General features: G+C 40.4%; 1 protein-coding gene across 7 annotated transcripts in view; it reads right to left on the bottom strand.

The window, feature by feature from the left end:
* Nucleotides 1-467: 467 nt before the first annotated feature.
* The window catches only part of LYN (LYN proto-oncogene, Src family tyrosine kinase), a 49,657-nt gene continuing 35,013 nt past the window's right edge, over nt 468-15,111 (bottom strand). For all 7 annotated transcript variants that reach the window (XM_071419557.1, XM_071419578.1, XM_071419586.1 and 4 more), the window contains exons 11-13: nt 8,711-8,864; nt 7,222-7,353; nt 468-2,116 (exon numbers count right to left, since the gene is read on the bottom strand). In XM_071419557.1, the coding sequence (XP_071275658.1) occupies nt 1,914-2,116; nt 7,222-7,353; nt 8,711-8,864 (489 nt within the window). In that variant the 3' untranslated portion in view covers nt 468-1,913. The remainder of the gene's footprint in view (nt 2,117-7,221; nt 7,354-8,710; nt 8,865-15,111) is intronic.

Raw genomic sequence — 15,111 nt, 5'->3', positions numbered from 1 at the left:
TCCCTGAGCAACAGTTCCCTCTCACTTCACAGAGCTCTTTGGTAGGCTACAGGAAATGGTTTGAAAGACAAAGTTACTATCTAGAGCTTTTTTCTTCTTTTTTTTTTCAGTCTTAAAATAAAATAAAGCCTGTAGTGAACTACTGGCCAGTGCTGAACTGTTAATGTTTTCCTACAAGTTGCTAAAGCACAGTGTAGCTTTTATGTTTAAGGCTTTTGAGAAGCTGTTTTCAAGAATAGCTGAGGGGTTGGTTCTTCTCTTCATGCCCTCCAGGATAATAAGAAGTCACAAGAAGGATGCAAAAATGGTGGGTTTGGTCCTTTTCAGTTTCTCAAAGGTGTAAGGAAAGCAGAGTCCATTAATCTTGGTAGTGGTGATAATCAGAGATTCCCCTGTTCCACATGAAGCTACCATGGAATAGAACATCAGCAGTTTGTTTTATCTCAAATCACTGCCATACTACTAGCTTCAGAGTAAGTTTTTATTAAAATTAAAAATCACCATACAATAGAAACTATTTACATATTTGACTGACAGTCTGTTTAAACTTGACTGAAGGAAGCCCTTGGAAAGAAAAGCCATGAATACTTCTGCTGCTGAGCTTCAACTGCAGGCACACTGAAGCTTTCTCAGAAAAGTTTTGAGCTTCTGCAAAGTACCATTTGCCTAAATAACTGGGCTGAAGGATGGCAAAGATGTGTACTGGGTTTCAGCTCTAAGAACCAGTGTCACTTTGAAAAAGAAGTAATCTATGCTGTGCTGTGGTTACACTGCAAGTGCACTGGCTTGCTCATCTGTTTGGGTAAGTAATTTGATAGAACAATTCCATGTCAAGAGCACAGCAACTTGCCTTCACTTTAAGAATTAGATTTGTAATACTAAGCAACAAATGACAGTGTTACTGCAATATAACTTGATATCTCATTGCATGATATCTCATTGCATGTTTCCACAAATTGTTTTTGATAGTGCTAGAGCTAGTTTTAGCTTTCAAACAGATTTGAGGTTAGTTGATTAAAGCAGCAAAAATATAAGGAATATTCTTGAATAACCACAGAGGATTAAAAATGAAGATTAAAATATTTTCACTGGTAACATTTTCAACGACCACAATGAAGGTATTAACTTCCTTCAAAGTCCTGTGCTTTTCCATGGACTTCAGAGGATGACTTTGCCCTTGTGGGAAGCTGAAGCTTGAACACAGAGTGAGGTGTGCTGCCATGTCTGCAGTCATGTGTGTTCCTCTTGCACTTCTGCATCTGATGCTTTCGTAATGCTTTGAAAATGATTTTAAATTTAGGGTTTTACAGCAGAAAATCAGAACTTTTTTCAGTGTAAAGAATTACATACATAACTCTTCCTCAAAGGAAACCTTGACACTGTTTAGAAGCCTTACAAGAGGTGACAGTATGCCTGATAGTAATGTGAAATAACAAGGATATAAAAATAATTTTTGCTATATGCTGTATTTCAAAAAACGTGATTTAAGAACGTCACCATGCCTTAAATCTTTGTGACTTTTTGTTTTGAAAACAGCTTTTCATGCATCTTCTCAACCCTTTTATCAATGTCTCCTTGTAACATATTGCATGATTTAGATCCTAAGAAGGTCTTGTCAAATTGTACCAGGGCATGACTGCTTTCCTTCCTTCTCCCTCCCCACCCCAAAACGCCTGTTTGTTTTGGGGTGTTTCTACAGATGCAAAACACAGAGCCTTTAAGGAGAACTTGAAGCTTTAGAGGAACTGCTTTAACAAAATAAAAACATTATTTCTCTGCAGAATTATTCTTCAGCATTTCAGCTTCCACACTCTGTTAAGACATCTGAATGCATGAAGTAACTGGTTTGAGCAGTCTCTTCTAAAGATAGTCTGTGCCAATGATCTATGGCAATAGAAAAAGTGTTCTTTGTTCTATGGCTGCTGTTGATACTGCCCTTCTGTTGCTGTGTAGAAGTCATCAAGCACACTCTGTAGGTAATCAAAGGTTGGCCTCTCTTCTGCTTTGTCTTTCCAGCATGTTTTCATGATATCATAAAGCTCAGCTGGGCAGGTTTCCATGCGTGGCATCCGGTACCCACGCTGAAGAGCAACCATCACGTCAGAATTGCTCATACCTTCAACAAAAAACAAAGAAGAAAGATTTGATGAAATTATCTCCATTCCTAGAGAAGTTATTTTTTTCTTTTTTTTTTACTTCACTCTAAAGATCTTCACCCACTAGTTTAATATCTTTGCTACTTATTAAAGGTAGATCCTACCATGAGTTCAATAAGGGTCGAGGTGTGCACCAGCAATGAGGGACTTGCTCTGAAAATCCTGGTGGGAACTTTTCCATTACTGCAGCTGAGCACCACAACCTCTTTAGTGTCAAGTCTAACAAAACTGTGAGAAAAATCCCAATTCTTGTCTCCAGAACCATCTCTGCTCTGTTTTTCTGACCAATCCTGTCTCCATTTATTCTGCTTCCTGTGGTGGTGTGATTCCCAGCAAAAGCCTGCCCTGGCACCAGCCTTCATCTCTAGCTGCAGAGCTGCTGCTCTGCTTGCTGGAGACCCATCCATCCTGAGATGGAGAGCAGCCCCTCTGTTTGACCACACTGCAGTCAGCCTGCCCAAAATTTCAGGATTTCTTCTACATCGGCTTTTGTGTAAATGCTGCTGATTGAAAGATACTGGACAGTCACTCATTAAATCATTCATTGTAATAGGCAATTTCCCCTCTTGTCCTACTCCTGTCATGCAAAACCTTCTTGCCAGCTATGCTGAGCTTTGCTTTTTTTCCCTGCTATGGTTTTCTTCTGGAGGATAAGAACTGTAAGTACCAGCAGTGCATCCTGCATCTCACATGCCAGCTAATGCCACATGAGAGTCCTGCCCTAGACTCCATCCTTCTCCCCCTTTTTTAAATTTCCTGTCACCCTTCCCCCCCTTTAGCAAACCCTTGAGAAACTGGTTCTTAGAACAATTTCAACACCTACTTTCATAAGGCCAGCTATGCTAGGGGCAGCTTTTGCTATTTTAGGCTCACCACTTCCTACCCAGAAACCTGCCTTTGGGCTTATCCCTTCCTCGGCAAATCTAATCTAACCATCCCAGTGGTTGCATTGCCTTCTCTGGCACAGACTCTTTTCTGTACTCAGTGATGCTGTTTGTTCTGATGGCTGGGCATGCAGGAAGCACCTGTGCTTCAGCCTAGAGATTCCTGCTCACCAGAGAAGGCTTTCCCTTTTGGGAAGGGTATCCCAGACCTCTCAGCCACTCCTCAGGCTAAATGCTCCATGTGGTGCAGTTCTGCCCAAGACTAGAGCTCCTCCAGGTTTTTTTTCTCAGGCCATTCAGCCTCTGCTCAGGTCCATGCAGGACAGCCTCCTGCACCCCCCAGCTCCCCAGAGGGCAGGGAGAGCAGCTCTGCTCGGCTGACAGGATGGAGGATGGGTCCTGCTCTCAGCCAGGGCAGGAGTGGAGGTGCAGATGCAGTGCTCCCCTGACGCCTTGGTGCAGCTCTGCTGCTGCAGACCTTTGCATGTATTATCTGACTGCTGTGGCTGTGAGTTGAGCCACTTGGCAGGTAAGGAAACACTTGAATTACAACCAAATGACAACTTTATCCAGTATAACTACTTGGATTATTCAAGCTGACCATAGTTCATATAGTTGACTTCAGCTCAAGCTTGTTGGCTTTAAGCTTTTCCAAAAATACCTTCAGCCATGTAATCTGAGTCTGGATCAAAGTGCTTACTTTGGGCACATCTTTTGTATTTTCAGTTCCTCTTTGGAAGGAGAAGGGAAGTTTTCCTGAACTAACACTGCCCATTTATTTCAGTGAAGTACTTCAAAGTAGGGGAAGGGCATGTTGTCACAGAATAAGGAATTACTGCTATATAGAGACAAATTAAATACAGGAAGAAATTCAATAAAGTATTTTATAGAGAACAGTGACTGGACTGCCTGAACCTCAAGAAATTGGATTGTACATAATATATGCAGTAAAACAGTTATTCCTACCCTACACAATCTTAGTTAACCGTGCTGCTATATGAAGACTGCTGCTACTGGGCTTTTGTGCAGAATGGGCATGATTTTTGGGGTTTAAGTACTTCATAGGATTGTGCTTAGATCTGCTGTCTGCAGGACTGATTGTTACCTTGTGAATGCTAAGGACAAAGACTGTGTTTTAGCTACCCTGCAGGAAAAAGATCTGTTTAACATCCATTTGAGTCCAGAAGCAAAAAATGAAAACATTTTTATTGCAAATACGTCATGTACATACTTCCAGGTGTTTGGGGTTTTATTTAAAACAAAAGGGGTTATCCACAGTCCAAACAGTATTCTCAAAATAGCTACTTGTTTAAGTTTACCTTTTAAAAATTGTTTCAATTTTTTTCTTTTCAGCTGTCTTACCATATCTACATCCTAATCAGTGACAGAAATATATCCCACATACGTATTTATCACACTTACACCCTCATGAATGCTAAAGTTTTAGTACATGTCTGTTAATTAATGCTGTGGTACCTGTTAGGTTTCACAAAGACATATTTCTTTATATTAAGGCCTGGGAAATGATGTGAACAGAGTGGTATGGAGAAGGAATCCCACTGTACAGAAAGGGTCATATCTTGTGAAGAGTTCCAGGCATAACTGGAATGCAATTATGGATGCTGCCAGCATTGACATACTACGTAATCACCCAGAAATCAGGTTTTAACTACCAATTCAACTTTTGTGCCCAGAGAATCAGATACTTGTTTTAAATTTCAGAGGTAGTTCCTGAAACTCTAGTTCCACTAATGGCTTTGAGTTTCTCAGGAGGAGAAACATCTGTTGGAATTTAAGAACAAAGATCACAAAAGCTCCAAATTTCTTGGCTAGAAATGCTTCCTACCAACTTGAGTACAGGTATTAGCTACTTGCCAATTTCAATGCAGCTCTGTGCTGAATACTCTGGTTCCTAGAGCTGCTTAATAATTGAAAATAATATTTTGAAGCATTCCCACTAGAAGTGAAAAATCAATTTACTGTTTCTGTCCAGTTGTTACTGGTCACAATCCATCACCAGGTTACTATTGCCATGCTGGGGTAATTTTCCCAAATCTGGCACATCTCTTTGTGTAAAGTAGATTGGTCACCCGTGTATTTTGCTGCGATTCTGGTGCTCAGAATCAACTTTCAGGCTAATAGGCTATTTCAGTTTATACTTCTATTTAAAATAGATGTATATCTCTCATCCATTTTAATGCAAGCAATACTTGCAAATATTAAAACAAAATACCTGCAACATTAAAATCTTCTAATATGCAGTCAAGAGCCTTCCACATGTACCTGCTGGTTGATAAATGAAACCACAGGGCACGGAGTATTTATGGTGCTCATAGAAATGCTCCCACATTTAAAAAAAAAATATTGCCCAGACTTCCCCTAGAAGAGAAATTTTCCCACAGCAGTGCAGCAGTACCACATCTGCTGTACAGCTTGACTTTATTCTTAGAATAGAACCATGATATGGCTTACGAAGGTAAAGAAAGAGCAGATTTAGCTGCAGAATTAAGTACTGGATTGACTTTTTGTATTTTTGTAGTGCTGGTTTCCAGGTCACTTTGTAGGTCTGCTCAGAGAATGACCATTTTCTAAGCAGAAATTCTTCAGAAATAATCTTGTGAGCCCAGCTCGGTGCAGGAGCTCTCTGTATACACAGGCAAGTTCTAACTGGGGAAAAAAAAGGCATCTTGACTGTGGGAAGAGCCATGCATTACTTGGCTGCAGACATCTCCCTTCTGATCCTTCCCATCTCCCTTCCTTGATCCTTCATCCATCCTCCTTAAACAGTGCTTCCATGAGCAGTGTTTAAGAAGAGCTTTGGGAGGGCCTGCTATGCTGTCCAGTATTTCATAGCCCTCGCCGACAAAGTGACCCAGAGCACCTAGCTGTGCAAGCAGCCCTATCACCTCTTGAAGTTTAAAGGGGCTAGTCTTGAGCTTAAGTGTTTTCCTGGCCTAGAACTGTGCTATGAGAATGTCTGGTTTGGCTCTACCTCTGTATGGAAAGTCACTGTGTTCTTCCATAGCAGTGTAAAGTTGGCTGCCATCACCCCCTTCCCACTGCCCGAGTCCTGTGGGATTTCCCATCTCCCTGTGTCCAGAGGTGTTCAGCCTGTCACTTCAGGGATTTGGGTCTGCCTCTACCATCTCTGTCAGCTCAGGATGCAGAATTCCAGCTGCTCATGAAGTGGTGAAAATGTTTTCACTGTTTAAACAGCAAGAGCTGCTGCACTGGAAGCACTGGGAAAGCTTTGCCTGGATGAAATATCTGGTCTCCCTTTCCTGTCAGGATCCCAAGGTTCTTCTCAGAGATGCCCATGAGATGTGCAGTGCAGGTGAACATGGCTGTACTTTTCCCCATGTGCCCACCAGAGAAGGGAATTTAGGGCAATTTCCCATAACCTCAGTAAGCTCGAATGAATGCAGTCTGTTGCCCAGAATTAATCATCTTTGCCTGACATGTAGCAATTTTATGTGCATAAAAGACCCCTTCATACAAGGTGTCTCAATATGCTGGAAGCATGAATATATAATTTTACATGATATATATTTAACATGAATATATATTTTGTTTAACAATGAAAAATGAAGCATGAAGCACACGACCATCTCACAGCTGCCCAATGCAGCTGATGTGCACACCTCTGTGGCCTTGTACCTGACTGTAAGGAACAACAAATAGTAAACATTCCTAGTGGTTCATCAACACTGCTTTAGGGTCTGCTGTCATAATTTTTTTAGACTAGGCTAGCACTGACAAATTACTACAGCCTAACTGCTTGTGAAAACACACTTAGTGTCTTCACATATTATGTTATTGAAGTCCCCAGCAGCTTACAGAGCACTGTGAGGACTTGCAGCACTGCATCCTTGCCATGGGACTGTGCTTCTGTCCACAAAACAGGGATGTCAGAAACACAGGATCTGCATTTGCTGCAGTTGTAACACCTTTAGAACATATAAAAATTACTGTATACCCGTGGTCCCATTACTCTGCTAAAATTTACCCTGGAGAGGCATGTACCTTACACATACAGTAAGTTTTCAAAACAGTAAGATTACTTGTAAGACATTTTTTCAATCATCAGTGTCACTACTATCAGATGCCAGCCCTTTCCCTGAATATTTTCTTTGCCTTTTAACACCAAAGTATAAATACAGAGCAAAACCACAGGCCCATACCTGGATAAGGAATCTTTCCATATGTAACAATTTCATACAGGAGAATCCCAAATGACCACACATCAGATTTAATAGTGAAAGATCCATAGTTAATTGCCTCTGGTGCCGTCCATTTAATAGGGAATTTTGCACCTAAAAAAAAAGTACAGTCTCAAACAGTCACTTTAATCCATTTCACATTCAGCCACAGATGCAAAAGTAGTAGCAAGATATACCTTAAAAATTCATATCTTAAATTACTGTCTTTCATATCTAACTAAGTGATTCCAGAAATTGCCAGATAAAAGCAAACTCCTGACAGTTAAATAAAAACATTCAGGCAGCCTTTGTTGGGAATACTACATTAATTCATTTCACAATGAGGAGTAATACAAGCAGAGTCTCTCTAAGCCCATTTTAGCCTGCTCTAACATCCTGGCACAAAATACCAGGTGAGCTAGGAAACATTTCTGATAGCAGAAAACACATCAAAGAAACTTGACATAAAAATTTATAACCTGAGAAGTTAATTTAATCAATGTACAAAGTCCAGAGCTAGCTAAAACCCACAGATATGGGTCTGTACCTCTGAAAACTGCTTAACCAGACCTTTCCTGCTGATCTATTGAATTACTACAACTCAGTGCCTGCTGAAGAGCTCATCTTCCTTTAATCTCAGCTGTAGTGTGTTGCTCTCTTTCCTCATATTTTAGTTCTTCCCCTCTTGCCTATGTTACCAGAGTATCCATCCAGACTGTGAAAACCTTAAAAGGCTGTGTCCTTAAAAGGAGAAGGACAAAAGCAGCCAACAAACCACTCTGAAAAGCTACCTGTGAGCATGGAAGCAAAAATAAAAACTTTTCACTGCAACCAACAATCTTGAAAGGATCCTTGACAACATTAGCAAAACACTCGTGGCCAAACCCAGACATACACTGTTCACAGCAGGTTTTTCCTCTGGCCAGTCCTGGCCCTGTCACCTCTCATCCATGTGCTGAACAGGGACATGGCCCAGCCTTCCAGGGTCCCTGCTATGCTGCTGAACATGCAAATTGATGCTGCAGCTACTCAAAGAGCTTCCAAAGTTCTGCTAAAGCTTTTCCTGTTGCCAGCAACTACAGCTGCTAGGGTTTCTTCCTTTGAAAGGAGTTCCACAAGGCACTTAAGGATGTTAAGAGAATATTAGATCACAGTTTCTTGGCCTTTAATTCTGTGAGATGGAAGCTGAGAATATACAATGACTTTGTTCAATTTAGGAAAAAATGGTGTGCAGTTAAATACTGTAGATTGTCCTTGTCTTTCAAATTTATTTAAAATAAACTCATCAAAAAGCTTGGGCAGCACAGAAAGGTTATTTGTTTCCTTTACTCATTTTAGAAGTTGGCCTTAGAATGCAGCCCCTAGGAAGCTCTTACAGCACTTCCTGTCCTTGGTGACCATATTTCTGTTAGATACAGCGTCACCACCTCCCAGAGGCAGAAGCTTTAAAGACAAAAATAAAAATACATACCTTCCCTTGCTGTGTATTCATTGTCTTCGATCACTCTTGCTAATCCAAAATCAGCAATTTTGCACATCAGTAGGTCTGAAACCAGAACATTTGCTGCTCTCAAATCTCGATGGATATAATTTTTTCTTTCTATGTATGCCATCCCTTCTGCAATCTGTAACCAAAAGAACAACTATTTTGATATTTCAATACCATAGAGCTCCATTAGCAGGTCTGATCCTTCTTTCTTCAAAGGTATCAGCAAAGCCACATCCATCTGTTCCTTACTGGTGTCTTTGGAGAATTTTTTAGATGGAAACCAGGAAAGGGGGGATTGCCATGGAAAACCTATGCACAGATCCAGCCCTGCAAAACTCTGCTTATGGTAGCAGCTCTGAAAGAATTATTTGGGTGAGTAACAGCTGGCAGGATTAGAGACGTATGGAAGACATTTCCTGAAAGAAAATATGGAATAAAATGTTCCTAAGATTTCTATTAAAATATCCTTTTTCCTAAATTATTAACCAGTTTATTTTCTGAATACTAAGAAAATAGAAGGAATTAATGACTTAGGATACAGGTGTTCTGATGAAGCAGGTACTGATAAAGTGGCAGCGCAGAGAAAGTTAAAAAACCCCACAACTTTCTATCTACCCAGTATAAGCCTGGACAATTAGGAAGCAATTACTAAGATAGGGGAAACACCTTTATTTTCTTCTGCAACACGTACCTGTTCGTACATGAGGAATTTTTGGCAACAGCCAGCTCTCAGATAGTATCATAAGTAAATATAGTCTGCATTTCAGCAGCCCAAATTGATTTCCAAACCAAATTAATAACCTCAAAAATATGCAGAGGGGATGATTTTTTTTTCAGGAAAAAAAAAATAAAAGAAATTGAGATAATAGAGATAATAGTTTCTAAACTCAGAGCAATAAAACTGATGTGTAGACAGTATTCTGTCCAAAAGTTAAAGCAGAGTTAAGAAAAAAACAAAACCTTGTCTTTGGGAGCCATCAGTTTTTATCTTTCTTGTGAGACTGGTGATGGGACATTCCCAGTCAAGGTTCCACCTGTGCCACAGGTGTCTGGGATGCCTGTGGGGGGGACAGACCCCTCTTGGCCACATGATTTGGGGAGCACCCACACCCTCAGCTCAGATCTGCCAGTGGAGCTGGGAGGGTCCTTCAGCAGTGCCAGAGCCTGGCACCTTCCCACAGGCTCTGTGCTGTCCCCTGAGGAGCAGACCATGCAGGGATCCCTCCCCAGCAGCAGAGGTGCTCCTTTCAGCCCTGCAGTAAAGCAGGCACAGCAGCTGCCCAAACTTGAAGAGGACATGAACATCACTTCTGCTTCTTCGTTTTTAAAAAGTCCCCGAGGGGTGCTGCCAGGGCACACACACTGCCACCACTTACAACACAAAACCTCACGGTCTTTGTTCCCCTTTTTTGGTTTAAGCAATGGAAAAATAGAGCCACTTGCCCTCCCACTTCCTCCACTGCAAACCTCTTGTTACAGTCAGATACATTCTTCAGAGAAGTGTGACATTGCCCTTGTACAGTGCAGGGGGGCTCTCACACTAAACCAAGAAGAAACTCTGATGAAGAGAATGAGCAACACCTGCATTTCACGTTTTCTAGAAGCAAGTCAAACATTTACTAATGAGGGAAGTAGCTGCTAGTGAATAATTGCCACAGAGAGTCTTATTAGCGGTTTACAGACACCATAGAAGAGCAGTATTTAATTTAGAGTCTGCTCTGCCTCTCTCTGCTCCCCATGCCATTACATGGGTTTGGGGAGGAAGCAGAGATGAAGGGGAAGGTTTTGCTTTAAGATTGATGCTGAGTTTGGACTGGCCAGCATGGAAGATACACCCAAAATGCAGACAGGTCTGGTAATGCCACCAAAAATACATCAAACACCACAGAGGAATCAGCTTTCCTCCTTCTTCCCTGCACAGATATAACATTTGGGTGAACTGCTGGATAGGGAATGAAGAATCACTTCACAAAAGAAACATTTGTGACCGTGATATTTAGTTTCCAAGTCCAACAAAGAAAAGCTATTGGAAAGACAATTTTATTTCCTCTTATTTGAGCTAGATTCACTGAAAAATGCAGAAAAATTCCAAAGTAGGAAAAAATTAACAGCAAGGAATTTTGAATCAGTGAAGGAGGGGAAACACAGTGACTAAACAACTGAATTCACACATCTGGTCATGTTAAACCTTTCCTAATAGGAAAAGAAGAAGGAAAAAAATTGAGATTTTTTTGATTGAGATGGGTGCCAGAACCCACGTGATAACTCCTAATGATTATTGTTGGATTTTCATTGCCAAATGAAATGTTAATGCTAGAGAAATTCATATGAACAAAAGAAAATTAAAGCCTTTTCCCCTCTCTTTTAATGATCATTGGTACCTGTCAAGACTGCTCAGCTACACGTAACATCTATTCAGGAGCGGAATGGGAAAGCTAATTTGGGCTTCAGGAATATCTTTTGTGGCCTTTAAAAGAGAATTCTGCCTACACTGCTCAAGTGTTACGGCCAAGAAGGAAGTAGTTCCCAGTCACCTTTAATGAAGTACTGACACACACTTTTGAAAAACCCAAATAAAATACTTTCAAAAAAACCCCAAACAAATCTCTACATATTAGGAACTGTGCACCCAGGGTAAGAATGGAAGAAAAGTCCTCCAGGAGACAGTGGAGGTGTTATTGATTTGGACAGGGATGTCTGTGGTCTGGGATCAACCTTTCAATAGCTGTACCTTTCAATAATGTCCAGATGCATGATAAAATAAAATATACTTCTTGATCCCAGAGTTTTCAAAAAGACAGTTCATCTTCCTGTGACTCTTCTTCTGTGAAGAGGGTGTAAACCCTTTTTATCTGGCCATTGAAAACTATTGCAAAGACACATATCTTCAAGTGATACATCAGTGTAATAACAATTTTCAGTTTGCAGCAGTGCTTATCCTAAAGGTGAAGTCAGGAGAGGCTGCAAAATCATATTCCTCTTGTCCCAGTCAAGCAGCTATGTAGTTAAAGCAGATTCACAGAGAAAAAAATATTATAAAAGTAATGTATATAATTATGCACTGGAACATTAGAGTGTATCATTAAAATTCAAAGAAGCATGAAAAGGAATACACAGTGGAAATATTACAATGCCAAATAAGACTTAAAATTAATTGTAATCTAGGGATGACTTTCCACTATGATTTTAAAAATGTGGGTAGAGAGGAATTAAAACACTGCATCAAAAATCTCTATTTATTTTATTCTAAGTTTACTATTATTTCAATGGCACTGTAGCCTTGGAAGACAGAAAGAAGTTGCCAGTCAAGCTGCAGATCATAGAAGAATTTAATGAAACTATCAGCACTGCATGAAAAAGAAGAAATGACTGTTTTTAGGACAAAGCTTTGACCCTTTAGAAAGTTATGAGTTTGTTTAGTAAAACCAGGTACAGTTCTCCTAAACACAGCCACTACACATGTGCATCCTACACAGATGGTAATGGATTTGCATAAGAAGCAGGAAGAGTTTACACATACAAAAGGTTTGCTGAATTTGTGTCATATGTTTTCAGCAGATCTAATCAAGCAGGAACAACTATGAATTCAGGAAATGTGAAACAAAGAATTGGAGGCTCTTCTGGTAAATTGCCTCTGAGGCAAGAGAGAAACCAGCCAGTAAAACCCTGAGACTTCCAGTTGCTTTAGGAACTGAAGGAGCCAGGCTGGTGCTGACTCCTACAGGAAATGCCACAGATATGCTTGCAAAACTCAGTTTCCCTTAAAACATTCTAATTTCAGAGACCTCTAACATTCATCTCCAATGGATAAACTTGTCTTTGCCAGGGCATAGCTAACATTAAATTCCTCCAGCCCCTCTTCATATGCACTGATTAAAACACGAGAGATACCTTCGGCTCTCTCAGAGAGCAGGCTGCTTTAGAAACTGAGCTGTATCTCTTCCCAGCAGGCATTTTCTTGCCATCTTTTCCACAAACCTGATTTCACACATCGTGACCATTAGTACAGAAAGTAAACCACCAAAGTCCAGACCCCACAGCTGTAAGTTAGGGTAGGCACTAGGTGTAAGTGTAACCCAGTAACAGCTACCTCTCCAAAAATCCCCATCAGCAGGTGTGTTCACCTGACCAGACAGCTAAGCCAGTATAGCAGAGCAGCAGTGTATTTCATTACTTGCTTGAAAAGTGCTTACTTTCAAAAAGTTGTTTATTTCACCCAGAGGAGCAGTCCTCATTTTGCAAAGTCAGAGTGTTTCACCTCTTGCAAACACTTGTATTTTTTTCAAGACTCTTCAAGGCAAAGGCACAATGAGCTCAGGAGCACTAAAGAACAGCCTGGCAATGCAAACAACAACCCACGGTGCTCTTGACTTGGAAAATCAGCTTCAGCTGGGGTTTCCTGTACAACTGCCTTCTTTACCCAGCTAATGGTCACAGAGACCACATCCTCCTCTCCCTTTCTCCCATTCCCAGTCCCTCCTGTGTCTTGTAAAATCACAGATGGATGAGGGCAAAAAAGCCCTAATGCTCAGCTACCATTTCTTGCATTTTCAGTGTTCCTGAGAATCTTGGATAAAGCAAAGTGCTTTGCCAGAATGGTATGATCAGAGACTAATGAAGAGCTCAAGTGTGTGTCCACCAAGGAAAAAAAAAAAAGCTTGATCTTATCTAAGAATAAGAATCCTCACCTCTTCACCACAAGCTTCCTTCTATGTTAATTTTAAACTCTCCTGAAACATAGCTCTCCAAATTTCTTTCCCCTTTGCTCTGCAGAGAGGCTAACATCACTTCTGTAAAAATAAATTAGTGTTCCATTGGTACAAACCAGAGTCACGCCAAAAAACTACACACCTCTTGTGTTCTCCTTTACACACAGCCTACATTCAGGAAAAGTGTGATCCACAGGTTACCTTAGCAGAGGTCTGAAAAGATTTCTGTCCATCTTTTACCCTAAAGACCTATCAATTAATTCAGACTGCCAGAGATAGAGAAGACTGGCGGAACATCTGTGTTGGTCAGAGGGAAATCTCTGGTCTGGAACCACACACATGCAGCCTGCAAGGCTATTCCTCACACTCCTGTTATCAGACAGTGGCATTAAGGGCTCTTTACAAATGTGCTCAAAAACCCTACAAATTCTTTCTGTAAGAAAAATCCCAATATCTCTGTTCCAAAGTTTTGTTTGGGCCTCAGCCAGAAATCCTCAGAGAGGCATTCCTGAATATCCCTTTAGATGACTGCAAGCCAGTCTCAGGAATTTCTCTTGATGGTCTGCATCTTATATGACAAGAGGGACTTCTCACACCACCTGTGCAGCACAAGGTCCTGGCCCCTGGGCCCAGTGCAGGAGCTGGCTGTGAGGGGTTGCTGTCAGATCAGGGTGACAAGTGATGGCCATTTGAAGTGACCTTCAAAGCTCTGAGAATGGCAATCTCTGACCCTTGCTATCTCAACGTGATTTACCCAAGCTGTACACAGAGTTGCTCTTTAGCTCATTACCCTGTTCAAGCCTTAAATTTCTGAAAACACAGCATTAATTTAAAATGAACACAACGTCCCTAACTCCAATAAAAAGGTTCTGCTGTGAAACCACATGTGCTTCTCTCTCCCCATCTCAGGTCTCCTTTCACATCAGCACTCACAGATATTCTTTGCTCTCTTGAATTCTACACATTATTTTCAAAGCTACCTCTTTTTTGCCCACTGTCACTCATGTCTTCAGACCATGACCTGGGATCCAGCAGGTTTTCTGCATCTACAAAGCTTTTATCCCACTAAAAATAAATTCTCAAGGACAAATTTCCCAAAGAGTTCAGAAAATTTAAAGAGCCTATAGCCACAATAAACCAATAATTATAGGGAAAATAGCTCTTCCATTAAGTCTATGTGAAATAAAAACCTGTATTTGATCTATTGAACATCTACATAACAATATGTGATATATAATATACTATAGAATACAATAGTTTCTGATGGAAAGGACCTTCAGTGATCATCTAGTCCAACTGCTTTACCACTTCAGGCCACTTTAACCAGAAATTAAAGCATATATCAAGGACATTGACCAAATAAATAACTTTTAAAATATGACAATAATAAACTTTTAAAATATGACAGGTTTGGGGCATTGATCACCTCTCTAGGAAGTCTGTTCCTAGGTTTGACAACTTTTTTGGTAATGAAATACTTCCTAATATCTAATCCTATAATTATTTGTATAGCAATGTACATTAAAATTCATATAATATTATTATTGTGAATTTTTTGTATAAATTCCTAATGCTTTATTATACCTATTATTGTTTTCCCATCTTTCCTCATGAGTTATGTTAACTTGTTAACTTGTTAGTTAACATAACAGGGTACAATAATCTGTAAACTCT

Source organism: Agelaius tricolor, unplaced genomic scaffold, assembly GCF_023055355.1.
Source record: "Agelaius tricolor isolate 1412-34295 unplaced genomic scaffold, bAgeTri1.0.p SCAF_2, whole genome shotgun sequence".
Lineage (NCBI taxonomy): Eukaryota > Metazoa > Chordata > Aves > Passeriformes > Icteridae > Agelaius > Agelaius tricolor.
Note: the sequence above shows the minus strand (reverse complement) of the source record. Positions and strands in the feature narration are given on the sequence as shown.